Source organism: Pelophylax lessonae, assembly GCF_965119305.1.
Source record: "Pelophylax lessonae genome assembly, chromosome: 11".
Classification (NCBI taxonomy): Eukaryota; Metazoa; Chordata; class Amphibia; order Anura; family Ranidae; genus Pelophylax; species Pelophylax lessonae.
The window spans coordinates 159,767,496-159,785,666 of NC_138778.1; the positions used below are offsets into that span (position 1 = coordinate 159,767,496).

Here is an 18,171-nt window from a genome sequence, read left to right on the forward strand (position 1 = left end):
TGGTCAGAGAAATAAATGTGCTCAAAATAAAAGTAGACACAGAAAAGATCCCACGGAATCTTGCATGTCAGGATCCTTGGAGTGAGTAGAGATTTGACGTGTCCACTAAATGTGAGAGACCAAGAGACATGGGGTGCTCATGGTGCGCCACCTACACCCCAGCCCAGAGGTAAGAGACGGGCCCACCGCCATCGCCATGTGCGCACCAATGGTGTGGAATGTGGGGAGGAGTGACGCCCATGGCTGGTCGGCACTAGTGCCGAAAACCAGGTAGCGTGTCGTCCACCCAGCCCCATGTTATGGCGTCAGATGGAAACCAGAGATCACTGCGGCGCCTTGACGTAAATGACGTAGTGCGTGGAGGCATCATGTTGATGTGCCGCCGGGGACCCCACCACCCAAACCAACTGGGGAAAGGGGAATAAGGGGGGGGGGCCCAAACCAGTGGTGCAGAAGAGCCTATAGCAGAGAGGGGGAGTAAACCCCCTGGGACTACCCATGGGCGTATTCAAGTTCTTTTTCTGCCTAGTGTCCTACTTCTGTAGGAGGCAGTATAACCGAATGTTTAAGAAGATCAGGAGCTGTGTTCGTCCAATGAACATCAGAGAAATAGATTTAACGGTAAATCCTGTTTAGTACCAGTGTGCTGGACATAGATAAGCGAGATATCTGTATAGAGTGTGAGAAAACTAGATCTGACACCCATTGCCAGCATTGTGCAGTGGACCAAATTTGGTTACCGTTTAGGGTCCTTACACAAGTGTTGGCCATGTCTGTTAAACATAGATGCAGGCGTCTTTCCTTTTCCCCAGGCAGCATATAGCCTCCCAAAAACATGAATGGAAGGGTTACACCAATACCAGTTTTTATTGGCGATTAAGAGTATCGATACTTTTAGTCAAGTACTCTCCAATACTGATACTTTGCGGTGCGATTTGTGTCAATACAAAATAAATGGGCGCAAATCTTACTGCAAAGTATCGCATGCAATTTTCCGCACCGTGGGCCTCCAGCGGCCATGATTTGCTGCTATTATGGGCAGGTCTGGGACACTGCAGATTTTGCCTTTGACCAAATATGTACTTATTGTGAGTTAAAACATTTTTATTAAACTGCGCACTATATGGCCCTTCCCATTCTACACACAAACACACACACACACACACCGGAGCAGTGGGGGAAATCGCATGCGATTCGGAGAGGAATTGCACAGCATTCCTGTTAAAATCACACGCCATTCTTTGTAGTGCGATTTGCGCTCATTCAATTTATTTTTACGAGTACTTGTGAAAATGCTCGGTACCAGTATCTGTGCATCCCTAATGAATGGTTGCGTGTTGTGGCACTCAGTATGCGGTGCTGTCATCTTAAACACGAGTACAGCTTACAGTTCTGTTTGAGATGTAACCTGATGAAAATATGACCGACCCCAAACTGCCCCTCCCCTGTGATAGGGTGACGGGGTGGTTCTTCCTTGCAGCAGCTGTCTATTTTTGAAACTTGTTAATGAATGAACTACAAGTCCTGTCTGCCACAGCAGGACGTTTTGTAGTTCTCAGTAAAACACAAGGTTATCACCACACTCATAGTCCATTGGCACCCAGCTCGCTCTCTAAATGATGGTTAATACCTCAGTACAAGCAAGGAGCTGGAGGAAGAGTCTGCAGAAGCCCAGCCTTGTAATGTAGGTGCAATGCCTTTCAGGCTCCTTTGGGGGGGGGGGGAATCAAAATACTTGTACATTTTTTTTGCTGCAACTATATGTGCACTTATTGTTTTTGTGAGAGGTGGACTTCGCTTTTAATGTGCTTCAAATGAGGTTACTGTGGATTATCATTTCCATCTCTTTGTATTGGAAGTTTTATCGCCAGCGTAGTTTCAGCCTAAGCTTTTTAAATGCTTTGTAAGTGCTGCTGAATTTGATGTATTTCATCAGACTGCCGTTTACAATCAGAAACTGACAGTCTGTACAGGGCCCTGTAGTGCAATGTTTTGTAGTTTTCCTCTGACTTACCTTTTGATATAGTCAGGTTGTTGTGCTCTTCATAGAAGATCAACAAAGTCTATTTCTTCAGAGAGACTTGTTCACGTGTTAAAACTTTAGGAATAAGTATGCGATTGTACAGGTGCTAGGTACAATAAATACTACTTCATTTAAAAAAAAAAAAAAAGTTTTTTTATGGCGGTTTGTGGAATGAAGTAAAAGCATGTGACAATAAACACTAGCTTGGTAATAATGCATGCATTCTTGAACTTTAACCACTTCCAGATCAGCCACTGTGTATTTATGTCGCTACTTTGAAGTTAAATACCAGGGTTATGGTAGTAGATAGCTGCCATAACCCCAGTATTTTCTTACTTGGTGGGCGGTCCGCTTTAACATAAGTGGTTCCAGCGGCAGATTCATCACTGGATCACTTTTATGGGCAGCAGGAGAGGTGTGTTTTCCCCATGTTCGACAGGAGCCGCCGGTAGCAGGGAAACCGATCCCAATTCGCTCTCCTGATCGGCAGGAAGTCGAATGAGGGCAACATGGCCCCCGACTCGACTCTATGCCCTTGGAGGACCGGAGCGATGTCAAACGTCACTTCTGGCCAACGGCCTTAAAGGGCCACATTTTTTAATTTTTTTTTTTTTTTAAATACTTTTTATTTTTTTATTGCTTTTAAATGTAAATGTGAGATCTGAGGTGTCTTTGACCCCAGATCTCACATTAAAGAGGACCTGTCCTGCTTATTTCCATTACAAGGGATATTTACATTCCTTGTAATAGGAATAAAAGTGACCAAAAAAAAGTAAAATAAGTAAAAAAAAAATGTAAAATGCCCCTTCCTTCTGAGCTCGTGTGCAGAAGCGAACCTATACGCAAGTCGGGCCCACATATGTAAACAATGTTCAAACCACACGTGAGGTGATCCCCGCGGTTGTTCAAACCAGAGCAATAATTCTAGGACTAGAACTCCTCTGTAACTCTAAACTGGTAAAGTGCAGATATTGTTAAAGCATTGCCTATGGAGATTTGGAAGTACTGAAGTTTGTTGCCATTCTGTGAGCGTGCGCAATTTTAAAGCATAACATGTTGGGTATCAAGTTACTTGGCGTCACAACTTTCGCATTATAGAAAAAATTTGGCTTACTTTACTGTTTTCTTGTTTTTTTAATTAAAAAAAAAAAAAAAAAAAAAAAAAAAGGATATTTGTTTTCAAAACAAATTGCGTTTGTAAGACCGCTGTGCAAATATGGTGTGACAAAGTACTGCAATGATCTCCATTTTATTCTCTAGGGTCTCAAAAAAGGGGTCTAGAGGCTTAAAAAACAAATATACACATACAGTATTTATGTGTGTGTGTGTGTGTGTGTGTGTATATATGTATATGTGTGTGTATGTATATATGTATGTGTATAATATATATTGTGTGTATGTGTTAGGGGGTTCTAAGTAATTTTTTTAGCAAAAATTTCTGATTTTAACTTCCACAACAAGTGTCAGAAATAGGCCTGGTCCTAGGCTACGTTCACATATGGGCGTAGCAGATCGCGGGCAGACCCCAGAAAAGAGGATCAGGGCTAAGGTAAGTTAAGTATACCATGTGGGGTTTAAAAAAAAAAAAAAATGAAACAAATGTTTAAGTGAAAAGTAAAATACTATTTGAATTGGAACTGTAGTCTAATTCTACAGTGTCCCTGTTGGGGAAATTCATGGTGACTTCCTGTCTTGCTATAGCACTGTTGCCTATTAGTTTTTTTGTCATCTGTATTCCTGTTAAAAAAATCCCCTCTTTGGCACCTGAGCATGAAGGGAGAGTGACAGAGGATGTGACCCATCCTCACTATATTAAAAAGGCTCGAGTTGCACTTTAATTTGTCATGTTGAGAGACATATCATCCCAGTGATTCCAATACCTTTTTCCAACATGTTCCCATCCAAGTGGAAAATCTATGCATGTTTAGAGGTTTACAAATTAGCTGCATGCTAGTATATTTAACATACAAATCTCCAAATTATCCATACGTATAACTGTATTGTTTAGCTTTAACCTACACCCTACTTACAAAGGTTTACACTGTTTAGTTCCAAACACACAAACATGTAGACATTTATAAACTAAAGCGAAATAATTTGGCACCTGTCAGGATGTAAAGGAATAAAACCTACTGTAATTTAAATGATCTGGTGGTAAAGTAGTTATTGGAAACCGTAGGAGTTTTAACAGCAAATACACTAAACTTGTATGGGCATGGAATTGCATTTTTTTTTTTTTTTTTTTTTTTATTATGGTTTCTTTTCTTTTATAGGAAAGTGAAGATGGTATTGAAGGCGATGGTAAGTGCATGTTCCACAAGTATTTGAAGTCCAATTTTGTATGTAATACAGAATTACAGAATGTGTGTTGAGTGCATGGCATGTGTCACTTTTTTTAACTGTTTGCTTCTGATAATAATCTTCGGCGTGAACTCTTTAGTCTGTGTTCTATGAAAATAAATTCTTACTGCCACATTTTAGGCCCATGTTACACCTGCAATCCTGCTGTTGGTGCAAACATGCCAGTGGCATAAATGGCTATGTAGGACATGTTGACTGGTGAAACACTCCACTCCTTGTGTTTGTCACTCACTTGTTAGATGAGTGTGGCATTCGGGCAACATTTTAGGCAGCAAGAGCCAGTGACAAATACAAAGCAGGTGAGTGTTCGCCCTGCACATTTAGCGATCCTATCTCATCTCTTGTCATAGTGCCCATAAGGCTCTAATATCAGTGGCATTTTTTTTTTTTTTTTTTTTTTTACCGCTCCATGTAAAATTTCTTCAGTTGCAAGATGTTTTAGGCCCTGTTCACATGGGGCATACTAAAGAACATACCCTGCAGGACCGTATAACTGCACAGGTGTTTGTGCGTCCCTGTGCAGGCAGTCCCATTGATATCAGTTGGGATGCAGCAGTTACACAGACGCTGCTCCCAATCTGATATCCGTGCAGGTGCATGGCCCAAAGCCAGGGTGGATTTGATTTAAATCAGTAGAAAAAAGGCTTAATTTAAATCATAATTTTTAAAAAGAGAAACTGTCATTTCTGACCCACTGTTGACTCACCAACAGTCCCATTCACTTTAATGGGACGGCTGGTGATGTGGCAGTGACACAACAAGGTGAGGGACATAGCGGACATTCACTCACCTGCTGCCGCCAACAGGCGATGCCATGATGGATCTGAAATGACAGGTGCTCATTAAATGTAAGGACTCATTCTTGTTGGTAGTTAGTATGAAATTGTGTGAATGCATCAATGCAGTGCATGTTATCTCAACTTGCAGAGCTTGGATTCATTGAATGAGTTTAAATAATATTGCAGAATTTACAGCCTCATGCTACATAACTAAGCTCCATTCCATGCTGGATAAACTAAATGATCAATGTATTTTAAATATAAAACTATTTAGATAGATTTTTATTCCAAAAGCATTTTATTAAAAAAACGTTGATAAAAATAAATCTGACTTAAATCAAAAAGATCTGATTTAACCATTTCCCACCTAGGGATGTACCCGTACATCCTTGAGTTTCAGTGGTTATACCGGGATGATGCCTGCACCTATAGGCATCATCCCTTTACCATTATTTTCAGTCGGCAAATCTACAGAAGGCAGAAGTGATCTGAGTGGCTAATTAGCCTCTCAATCACTTCTGCGGGTGGTAGAATTTTTTTTTCCCCCCGCAAAAAATTGCGTTTGAAAAAACGCTGCTCGGATACCTCATGGCATAAAAAATTGCAGCATACACCATTTTATCCTATAGGGTCTCCGCTCAAAAAAATGTGTATATTATTGTATATATGTGTATATGTATGTATATGTGTGTGTGTGTGTGTGTGTGTGTATATATATATATATATATATATATTATAAATTCTTTTGGCAAACAAAATATTTTTTACATGTAGAAGCTAGAGCTGCACTTTTCTGGATAAAATGAGAATCACAAACTTTTTGCTTGGAATAACCCGCTGCTATCCGCTTCCGATCCTATCCGTGAAATCCGGATGGATGGAAACCCTATTTTTCATCCATCCAGCGGATCAGATGAGAACAGACAGGCGGTCCATTCTCATCTGATTCCCCCATGGAGGACAGCAAGGATCTGACAGCTCCGTCTCTGCACACAGAGCGGAGACGGAGCTGTCATCTGCCTGCTCAGCCTGGATCGGCAGATCGATGCCCCGCTGAGCAGAAGGGCTCAGTCAGCAGATGCAGGCCGTGTGAATGGACCCTTAGTCTTTAAGATGTTAAACTGGTCTCCTTTTACAGACTGAAGTTCGTCCCTGTGATCTAAAAGAACGAAATGATACATTGTAAAACATTGTATTATAGTGATCTAGCAGCCTTAAAGGGGGAAATCCAGCCTAATACCTTAAATTCTCCCCTGCAATCATTAATGTTAGCGGAGTTCAGCCTTATGTGTCAAACTGAAAAACTCCAAGACCTGAATTCTGTAGTTTTCAGTGCTGTCACATGACTTCAGTTCCTCTTCTTCCTGCTGTGTCCGAGAAGCAAGTGGGTGGGGTGACGGAAAGCCAGTGACATCACTTCCAGGGAGGGACACTATCCCTGTGTAGCCAGTGGGCGTATACAGAATGGGAGGAGCTGATCATAGGTTCCCGCCCAGTGTTCTCTCATCAGTAAGGATGCATTGTACATCCTAATTCATGAGAAAATGAAGAAATAATCCACACAGGACACGGGGGGTGGGGGGGCACATATACAGTATAGCTGTGCTGGGGGGGATGGGCACATGTACAGTATAGCTGTGCTGAAGGGGAGGGGCACATGCACAGTATAGCTGTGCTTGGATTTAAATGAAGACTCCCATAGGAGAAGGAAGCGAGACACGGCGGGGGGGGGGGGACTGTAAGTTTAGCTGGAAGTGCTGGGGGGTCTCAGCTCACAGTCTACAATGATCATAGTACAGGCCACCACACTAAGGATGATCATACATGGGTCGAATGTCGAAAGAATTTTATTTCGAAAACCTTATCTAAGAATTTTTGTTTGAATTTCACACCATTAGTGGGCCACAGCATGCTGGCCATACACTAGCTGAAAAATCGTTCGAAAATCTGTCATTTGGTCCGTTTGTTAGTTTTTCGTCCAGTTAATGGGCACAAGTAGAAAATCAGTTTTAACTTTTCAGAGCTGAAAAATCGAAGGAACAGTTTGGAAAATTCTGCCGAAGGAACGATAAATTGAAAGGTTAATGTGTTTCTCGCCCGAACTGTTTGCACTAGGTATATGTGACAAAATGAATGAAAAACGGGTTCATTTATGTCCATTGAACAATTGATCAAAATTCGGTGGTTGCATGATGGCACGATCGTCTGCTCTCACGGCCGAGTGTTCGTTTTTCGAAAATGAGTTGAATGATTTTTCGTATAGTGTATGGCCAGCATTAGTGTCCGTTTCCACTAGTGTGGCTAATCATTGACACCTGTTCCCATCCATGCGACTTTGAAAATTAGCGACCTTGATGCAACTTTTGATGCGACTTTGATCCAGAGTGTAAAGTTGGATCAAAATCGCATCAGTCGCACTCTAAATCCCAATAGTGGAAACGTAGACTAAAGCTTAATTTCCACTAGTGCGACATGTGCGACATATGCAACTTTGGACACACAAAGTCGCATGACAAGTCACAGCCCATTAATTTAAATGGCACTAGTTCCCATCTATGTGACTTAGAAAATCAGCAACCTTGAAAAGGAACCTGCACTACTTTGATGCAACTTTTGATGCAACTTTAATCCAGAGTGTAAAGTTGGATCAAAGTCGCACTCTAAATCGCAATAATAGAAATGTAGACTAAAGCTCCATTTCCACTAGTGTGACTTGTCATGTGACTTTGGACAGAAAGTTGCATGAAAAGTGACAGCCCATTGATTTCAATTTCACCTGTTCCCATCTATGCGACTTTGAATAGGTGCCTGCACTATTTTGATGCAACTTTTGATGCAACTTTGATCCAGAGAGTATAAAGTTGGATCAAATTTGCATCAAAGTTGCACACTGTCGCGATAGTGGAATGGTAGACTAAGGCCCTTGTCACACTTCATGATTTCCAATGAGTACCCTTCATATCTGTGCAACTTCAAGTTGCAACGACTACGAAGTAGTCCCTGCACTACTTTGGTCCGACTTTGATATGTTGTGAGGTCCAAAGACACAGGCATTGCTTCAAGTCCAATCAAAATCACGGCAAAAAATTGCATCAAAATCACACGACTTTTAGGCCACACAAGTGTGAAAATTGCCTTTAAGCTCAGTTTCCTCTAGTGCAACTAATGACACCCATTCCCATCTATTTAAATTTGAGAAGGTACCTGCACTACCTTGATGCATCTTTTGATGTAACTTTGATCCAGAGAGTGTAAAGTTGGATCAAAGTCGCACTCTAATTCGCAATAGTGGAAACGTAGACTAAAGCTCAGTTTCCACTGTGCGACTTGTCATTGCGACTTTGGACACACAGTCGCATGAAAAGTCACAGCCCATTGATTTCAGCGGCACCCGTTCCATTCTATGTGACTTTTCAGCGACCTTGAAAAGGTACCTACACTACTTTGATCCAGAGAGTGTGACTTGTCATGTGTGACTTGTCATGCGACCTAATGTGTCTCCCCCCCCCTCCATCTCAAGAAGCTGCTGGCCTAAACAAGGCAATGAAGACAGAATGAGATCATGGTGAAGGAAGGGAGGGTGGGGATGGACTGCACAGGTCTAGGCATGTCTGTCTAAGAAAGACCGACAACCTATTCAGGAAATTAAATACAGCTTATTAAATTCAGATAACAGGAAATAGCGTTGTCGGTGAAGAACAGGAAGAAGCTGATTGTCCAGCTTAGATAAGACTTTCTAAGCTACACGAGCAGCTAGGCAGAAAACGAATAATATTAAAGATAAAGATATTTAACATACTATTAATGGGAAAAATGTCATTTTTGACTGGAGCTTCCCTTTAACGATGTTAATAAACACTTGTAGGCTTTTTATTTATTTTTTTGACAGCTGTGAGTCAGCAGAGATCAGCTCTGTAAGAATCAAGGACATACCGTTTTATGATTGCGACGGGGGGGGGGGGGGTGTGAAATTTGAGAACGCAATTTTGTTTATTTCATGATTAATCTTGCAGCTCTAGTCGGAGCGAAATGTCAGAATTGGCTTGGGAAAGAGGTGGTTAAAGAAATAAAATCAGATTTTTATTTTAAATTTTTTTTAAAATTCATTGATTTTTATCCATCCTGCCCAGACCGCACGATAGTGTGTGTGTGTTCAGGGCTGTGCTCACGCAGGGATATCAGATTGGCAGCAGCATTGACATCGATGGGACTGCCTGCATCCAGACGCACAAACATCTGTGCATCCCTGTGTGGGTAAGCACATCCCTTCACGTACGTTCTCTTCAGTGCCGCCCTTTGTCAATGGGGCCTTAGGTCTCCTTGCATGAACTGCTCTATTGCAGTGTTCAACAACTTGTAACTTGCCCTCATTTTTTCCAAAGCCCCCAGAATAACTGATTGATTTGTTCTAGCCTGTAATTAGATATATCAAGTCTCTGATAGGAGGTCTGCAATTCTGTATTGGCTATCAGTCCATAATAGTTGCTGCTGTCGATGTAAAATGTAAATTAAGAATATTCAACTATACAATTAAAAAAATGCTTGAATATATGTCGGTAAATGCAATGTGTATTCCTGAATCAAATTCTTTACTATATAGAGGCAAATGTATTGTGTTCAATTAAATATGAAATGTGCGCTTGCTGTAGCTTGCTAGTTGTACTAAATGGCTAGAGTCCGAATGAGACCGTAGTTGCATGAATGGACAAGACTCAATTCATCCTGTGTGATTGCCCTTTTGTGTGTTTTTGGAACAAGCGAGAGTTTGGCTTCACAGTCGGCCAGCTCTGCAGCTGCAGATCCATTGAGATGTTAGCCAGCATGAATTTGTGAAACTAGCTTGCAGCATTGTACAGTTATGTGTATGGCTTCTTATTTTATTCTGTCTGCTTTACCTATAGCCGTGTTGTCAGACTACGAAAGTGCTGAGGAGACTGAAGTAAGTATCCTATAACGAATAGTTGTGAAGAGGTCTTTTTATGTTTAGAAATTATTGCATCTGCTTATATTTTAGTCTGAAAGTCAACCCATCCAAAATTGGTCAGTCTGCTTTAGGTGGGGGGGGGGGGGGGGAACTATATATCTATCTGGCAGATGTGTTTCTCCTGACCGTTTTTTAAACTTTCCCTTTTTTTTCTTCCCATAGTAGTATCAGCGTTTTCCAGCAGATGGAACAATGCTGTAATAAAAAAAAAAGGGGGCATAGTTTAGCTGGAGAGGGCAGACCTTGGCATGGTTTTAAAATGCTTTCCAGTATCGTAGGTCCATGCCTTAAGGCCTTGGCTGCCTCAATCCTATAACACTTCAGAAATGTCAATATCAGCGGGGTCCCACTGCAATAAACATTCACATTGTAAGGCTGGACACTTTCATACATTGCCCTGAGATTCCTAATATTTATGATTAGTTCCAGAATCTGGGGTGTTGACTATGCTAGAAGAACATTTGTGATTGCTTGGAACACTTTAAAATGTTTAGGGTCCATTTATATGGGCTTTCCAATTGTGTCCGCCTGTCAGTTTATTAGAAGGACCTGATTGGAAGCTCCATGTAACTTTCTGGACAGGCTTATGTAAACGTGCTTATGTTTGTTTTAAAACCGCCTGCCTCCTAGTCCATCCAGTACCTAAACGTGACTAATTGGTGGTAGCCTTTACATCTGGCCACCCATACAGCTATAATTGGGTCTGCCCGTGTCTGCTGGACGCACACTAAATGGGCATGAATGTCAAAAACCTGACATCCATCCCATACAGCTGCAGTTTAGCAGGGGATCTGCTCAAGGATCTCCAGCTAAACGGAGCAGATGGGCTCTGTATTGAAGAGTCCTTAGGGCTAATTTACAAATGAAGAGCAGGTGAGTTGGTACCAACCAATTAGTTGCTTTATTAGATTATACCTAATTGGCTAAATTGTTTATTTGCTCCAGTTTAATTAAATATTTTCTGATGTTTTGCTGAATCTGGGAACATCACTTGTGATTATCAGACCATTTATGGTCACCCTAAGGCTTAAACTATACATGGGGCTTTTTAACTTGATTGGAAATCACCCAGAATGGATTTCAGATCCTGTTATTAGTTGAATCCTTCCCAGAGTTGTGTTGTGATTTCCCGCTCTTGCATGTTGCTGTGATTGCCTGACTGTATATAGATTAGGAACTCTGCATTTAGTCAGTTGTAGGTGATTACAATGGGAGTCGAAGTTTGGTAGGCTAGTCTGATTGTAGGAATCCTCATGTCCTCACAAGTCATGGATAATATTCAAAGACCTGTTTTGTTTACTCTGAAAACCCAGAGGAAACAAATCCTAGATATGTCCTCTGTGATAGCCAATCTGTTGTTCTCATTTCCTACCCTCCTATAGAAGAATTTCTGGAATTTATTGGAAGGAAGAGTTAAAAGATCCCTGGTGCTGCACATCTAGCTTATAATTGGGGATATCCCCATGACTAAGTTCCAGGGGGCGAAAGCGAAACGTTGGGTGCATGGCCTGACAGGAGCCCAGGCTGGGGTCCTCTCTCATTACCACCGTAGGACTCCGTGGATGTTCGGCACCAGGGATCTAGCCGGGAGGAACTCCATCCCTTGCTGGCACTCCTGTAGCGGACGAGGCATCACCCACATTACTCCCCACAGTGATCAAACCTGAGCGGCACACTAATAAACCGTAGGTCACAGCGAGTTGCTGGAATTTGTGGCTGTGGAAAGAACATTTTTCCAGTTCTCATTTAGTCCTAGTTTATTCTAACCATTAAAAATCTGAATTTTCAGTTACATGACCTAATTTTAACCTGTACTCTCCAAGAGCATTTACTTATCTGCATTTGCTCCCCTGCAGCTCTGTTAAGCCACCAACGCAAATTCTTATGTAAAATAGAAGTCCCAAGAATTATGTCCTACACAAAGATATGCACTGATTGGCTCAGCCCTTTGACATGGAGCAAGGTGCATGCTTTCCATACCTGGAAGTACCTTCTGCTCCTGGCAGAGCGACAAGGGAGCAAAGGAAAGAGTAGTACATTTTCTGCTGTTTTTGTCCTCAGGAGGAAGTTGGTCACCTAAGCGAGGAGGAAGCACTTAAAGCTACCCTAAAACCAGAAAACAATGCTGTCGAGACCGAGATCACCACCACCACCCCCGCCACCACAACCACAAAAGAGGAGAAGCTGAAGACAAAAGGAGCACTAACAGGGGAGCGTCAGAGTGGAGATGGACAGGTAAACGATAATGCAGATTTTTATGAATAACCTTTTTAGTGTTCGTTTTCTGGAGCTTTTCTTGCTTTGTCGCACATCAGAACTGACATTCATGCATCATCCAGCATACAGATGGGTTCCTAACATCACCACTTTACAATGCCTTACTCTCTTTCTCTTTTCAGCTTCAGGTACTCCTGAATGCCTGTTTTTTTTTTTTTTTTTTTTTCCCTTCAATCCCAAGGGTGATTTTACATTGAAATACTGTTTTGGTGTGATCCCTTTGACTTCAGTGTGCAAGCTTTGGGAGACTCCATTTCATACCATGACTTGCAAACGAAAGCTACTGACTCTTTCACAATGTGTTAGAAATTTGGCAAATAACATTTTAAGAATGCGAGGTAAGCGATGGCAGCCTTAATGTACTTGGAGGGGGTTTCCCCTACATTGGAAAGCTAATCCTCTCACTTCCTGATGAGTCTGCAATACAGGAAGTAGGGGAAAATCTCCATTATAAAAAAAAAAAAAAAGCACTGACAGCAATTTTTAATTCTTCCCTACCTTTTCCAATATGAAAGAAAGTTTTGCCCTAGGATATTCGCCCTAAAATGTTGGTTCTTTACTGTTCAGAATTAACAGGCTCAATTCACACCTATGCATGTTGGTTTTGAGCATTTCTGTAGTGCTTTTTGCTGTGCTTTCCACTGTATTTTTTACCACGATTTGCGTTTTTTTTTTTTTTTTTTTTTATTTGTTGTTGGGCAGATTCAAAAACGCAAATCGTGGCAAAATTGTGGTAAAAAGGCAATACTTGTGTTTTTGATGCAGGTCCATTGGATTCTATTGCATGCAAAATGCTGCATTTTGCAGGGGAAAACAGTCCCAGACCCTTTCCAAAAACGCAGAGGCACAAAAATGCATTGATGTGAACGTACTCCATAGAAACCCATGTTAAAGAAAAAAAAATAAAAAATAATTCTGCTAAAAAACATGAAAAAAACACATTAGTGTGAATCCAGCCTAAAATACCAGCATTCTTTTATAAATTTGAAGTGTAGATTTTGTGGAATAGGTATGGCGCCTCCATTTGATAGGTCATCCACCACAAGTTTGACTACGCCTATAGGGCAGTCCTAGGGGTTATACTCCCACTTCCTGCTATAGGACTTCATTTTTTTTCTGCCTAGTCAGGAGTAAGGTTCCTACTCCTTGTAAGGTACCTAGTTCCTTTCTGGGATCTTTGGTCCTGGCATTTTTTTCTTCTTTTATTATTTTCTGTTCCTGTAAGAACTACAGTCAACTGCCGGACTAGGTGACACGCTGGATATCCTAGATGCTTACGGTCTTCCCAGTCTGGCCAGCGAGCATGACCCAACTTTAGCTCTGCGCTAGGTTGGCTGCGACATAGGCCCACTGCACGGGGGCTGGCCGGCGAGTAAAACACCTCGCGAGGACGCATAGCCCTGGTCATGACACTTGTCACGACCTGAGTCGCAGCATACCTCTGGCCAGCATCGCCCCCATTCCAAGATAGTGCGGTGGACTGCCTGGAGTGGTGCCTGCTCGGTTCCCAGGTGTGAGGAGTAGTGTTCCCCCCCCCCCCCCCCCACGTCTCCATCTGTCTTAAGACGTTATGGACATCACCGTGCGAACTCTGCAAGAGTTCAGCTGGAAACTGAATTTTCAGAAATCAGCTCTGACTCCGTCCAACAACCTGGACTATCTGGGGCTGACTTTGGATTCAGCCTCAGTCAGGGTGTTTCTTCTGGAGGCGCAACTGTTGAAGTTGCAGCTTGCGATTCAGCTCCTGTTGTCCAATCGTCGGTCGTCTCTCAGGCATGCAAGTGCTGGGCTTGATGGTCTCCACCTTTTGTGGCGCTTCCATACCAGGCCTCTGCAAAAGGAGATTCTTGCCAAATGGGACAAGAATCCTCAATCTCTGGACAATCTGATCCTGTTGAGCCGGGGTGCGAGGGGATCCTTGATTTGGTGGCTCCGTTTCCCGGCGCTTCGACAGGGGAATACCTTCCCCCCCTGTACTGGACAGTGATTTCCACGGACGCCAGCCTGTCTGGGTGGGGAGGTGTCTTGGGCACAGATTCGGCTCAAGGAGTTTGGACTCGGGAGGAGTCCAGTCTACCGATTTAATATCCTGGAGATTTGGGCAAACAGGCTTTGCCTATCCCTGTGGACAGATGTCTGCAGGGGTGCCTGGTAAGGATTCAGTCGGACAATACCATAGCGGTGGCATATGTCAATCATCAAGGGGGCACCAAATTCCCTGGCGGCAAGAGAAATAGCCGGCATTCTAAGGTGGGCAGAGCGATATGTTCCAGCCCTCTCTGCTGTGCACATTCCAGGGGTGGAAAATTGGCAGGCGGACTACCTCGGTTGACAAACGTTGGAGCTGGGCGAATGGTCTCTTCATCTGCAAGTGTTTTCAACAACTGTGTCTCCAGTGGGGGACTCCCGATGTGGACCAGTTGGCCTCTCGTCTCAACCGGAAGGTTCAGAGGTTTGTGGCAAGATCCCGGGATTCTTTGGCCAATGCCGCCGACGCTCTGGTGGTCTTTTGGGGTCAGTAGCGTCTAATTTACGCTTTTCCTTGGGTCCCGGGGAAGGTGTTTCCATCCTTGAATTTCTCCATGAGGGAATGGATAAGGGGTTAGCAGCCAGTATCTTGAAAGTCTAGGTAGCTGCTTTATCTGTGTTTCTAGAGAGATGTTTATCTCAGGAACCTTTTAATCATTAGTTTTTTCAGGGCTTTGGCTAGGGCGAGGCCCATATCCTTTTTTTCCCAAATGGGATTGGTCTGTGGTTCTTCAGGCACTGACTAAAAAACCTTTCGGAAGAGGCTATGATTAGGGATTGGATGGTAAAAGTAAGCCTGTTGGTGGCAGTAAAGGCCCGTACACACGTACCGATCGTCGTCATACAAACGTCGGCGGAGGAAAGATCTGCCGATTGTACGCTTGTTAGTATGGTGCCTCCGACAGCTGTCTGCGCACATTCTGCGGACAAGAGTCTTTCTTGCAAACATAAAAAATTTTGTATGCCGACACCAGAACGGACGATTGTTCGCCAGTCAGTACAGAAATCAGCCGACAGACCGCAGATTTGCAAGACTGGGCATGCTCAGAAAAGAAAAAACACAGGGAAAGTTAACCATTACATGACATCACTTCTGCAGTCAGCTGAAGTCGGCGGACAAAATTCTTGTGCTGTCTTTGCACTTTTCAACAGACATCGACATCCCGGGGAGAAAAGACGAACGTTTGTATGACGACGATCGGTACGTGTGGACGGGGCTTAACTTTGGCTAGGAGGGTCAGTGAGCTGCAGGCTTTGTCTTATCATTGAGCCTTTCTTGTCGGTGTTCCCAGACAGGATTGGTTGTGAGGACAGACCTGGATTTCTTGCCAAAGGTCTCCTCATCTTTTCATGAATCCCAGGAGATAATTTTGTCCGCATTCTGCCCTTCTCCATCAGGTTCTAAGGAAAGAGGTTTTCACAGTCTAGACGTAAGAAGAGGGGTAATACATTATTTAGAGATCATAAAAAAGTTTAGAAAATCAAACTCTTTGTACTATTTTTAGGAGTTGCGTAAAGCTTTAGGGGCTTCCAAAAATACTATAGCCAGGTGGCTTTGGTTGGCCATTAGAGAATCTCTTATATAGACTCGGGAGAGGATCCTCCCATAGGTGTTGTGGCCAATTCAACGAGGGCGATGGCAACCTCCTGGGCGGAACGGGCTGGTGCTTCTCCAGAGCAAATTTGCAAAGCAGCCACTTGGAGGAGTTTTTCTACGTTCAGCCATCATTACAGGATGGATTTGCTGTCAGCAACGGAGCAATCCTTTGGCAGGAAGGTCCTGCAGGCTGTAGTCCCAGCCTACAGTAAGTACTCGCTTATCTCCAAGTGCTGTCCTAAAAGACAATTTGGAAAACCTTAGTTAGACTTAACGGTAACTGTATTTCTAGGAGTCTTTCAGGACAGCACCTATTACCCTCCCTTGATTGTGTTTACTGTGGTGGTGTTTTGCCGTTTTTTTAAAAAAAAATTTCAGCATGGCTGGAGGTACTCGATAACCACTGAGGCCATGGTGGAAGGGGCTGGACTTTAAAGTGGTGACTGCAGTGTTTCCTGGGTAATTGTGTGGAGCTACGCTCTCTCCAGGTGCTGTCCTGAAAGACTCCTAGAAATACCGTTACCGGGAAGTCTAAAACTAAGGTTTTTTTTCCAACGGGTGTTGGCTGCAAATTCTTTGGTTCACACTTTTTTGTCCAGGGGGTTTGCCATTTGGCTCCTCCGGTAATGTCCCTGGTACCTCTGTGGGACCTCAATCTGGTACTGTCCTTCAAAAACCGCCTTTTTGATAATATTCGTGAACTTCCTCTGCTTACTCTGTCACAGAAGGTGGTGGCCTTCTTGATCGCTATTACTTCTCCATGCAGCGCGTCGAAGCTGGATGCGTTGTCCTGTCATTCACTTTACCTGGTGGTTCACAGGGACAAATTTGTGCTCTGTCCCTGTCAGTTGTTCCTTCCTAAGGTCGTCTCGGGTTTCCACTTGAATGAAGACATTGTGTTGCCTTCCTTATGCCCTAAGCCGAAACATCCTAAAGAAATTGCTTTACATTCCCTGGATGTGGTTTGGGCAATCGGGTTGTACCTGGCGGCGACTGAGTCAATTCCGAAATCGGATTCCTTGTTTGTCCTTACGGATGGATCTCGTAAGAGGTAGGCCGCATCTGCTGCGACCATTTTCAGATGGATCAGGCAGACGGTGGTGCAGGCATATCCCATCAGGGGTCAGGTTCCTCCTTTCCCTGTTAAGGGGCATTCTACAAGGGCGCTTAGTGCCTCCTGGGCCTTCCATCATCAGGCATCAGTGGTCCAGGTGTGCAAGGCGGCCACATGGTCATCTATGCATACATTCACAAAGTTTTACAAGGTGGATGTACTCGCATCTGCGAATGCTGCGTTCGGCCACAAAGTTTTTCAGGATGCTGTTGCAGAGGCTCCTGCCTCTTGAGGGTGTATTTCTTCTGTTGGTGAGCTCCAGTTGTTGCTGGTTGAGCTCCTGGTTTACCTGGTTTAGCCCTTTTGGGAAATAATGTGTATTGCAGTGTTTTTTTTTCCCCACGTCTCATGTTGACACTGCTTTGGGACTTCCCAAGGGTCAAAGAAGATATGGAGCTGTGTCCGTCAATGAACGAAAGAGAAAATTGGATTTTTGTCCTACCGTAAAATCCTTTTCTCTGATGTTCATTGACGGACACAGCACCCTCCCCTCTGTTGAGTTGGGTTATGTATTCTTCTGACACTGCTTACAAACTGAAGTCCTATAGCAGGAAGTGGGAGTATACCCCCTAGGACTGCCTTATAGGCGTAGTCAAACTTGTTTCCACCTAGTGTCCTACTCCTATGGAGAGCAGCATAACCCAAGGGTGAACGAAGATATGGAGTTATGTCCATCAATGAACATCAGAGAAAATGATTTAATGTTAAGACATGATTACTTACTAAATATCATTTTTTTTGCTTTAAAAAAATAGTTTGAACCCCCAACTATATATATATATATATATATATATATATAAAATATTGTAGTATTAAACGGTGGGGTTTAGATTTCTTTTTTTTATGTCACAAGGTATTTACGCAGCAGTTTTTCAAATGCAATTTTTTGGAAACAATACACTTATGAATTTTTATGCAAAAGAGCACATTATATTAGCAAAATTTTTGGTACAATATAAAAGATTGTTATACCGCGTAAATAGATAGCAAACATGTCACGCATTGGCG

The 18,171-nt window shown here is 43.0% G+C and overlaps 1 protein-coding gene across 1 annotated transcript in view; it reads left to right on the forward strand.

Moving 5' to 3' along the window:
* Positions 1-18,171, forward strand: part of CASC3 (CASC3 exon junction complex subunit) — a 99,081-nt gene that overhangs the window by 11,142 nt on the left and 69,768 nt on the right. The window contains exons 2-4 of the mRNA XM_082272740.1: positions 4,297-4,324; positions 10,065-10,102; positions 12,209-12,382. Of these exons, the coding sequence (XP_082128866.1) occupies positions 4,297-4,324; positions 10,065-10,102; positions 12,209-12,382 (240 nt within the window). The remainder of the gene's footprint in view (positions 1-4,296; positions 4,325-10,064; positions 10,103-12,208; positions 12,383-18,171) is intronic.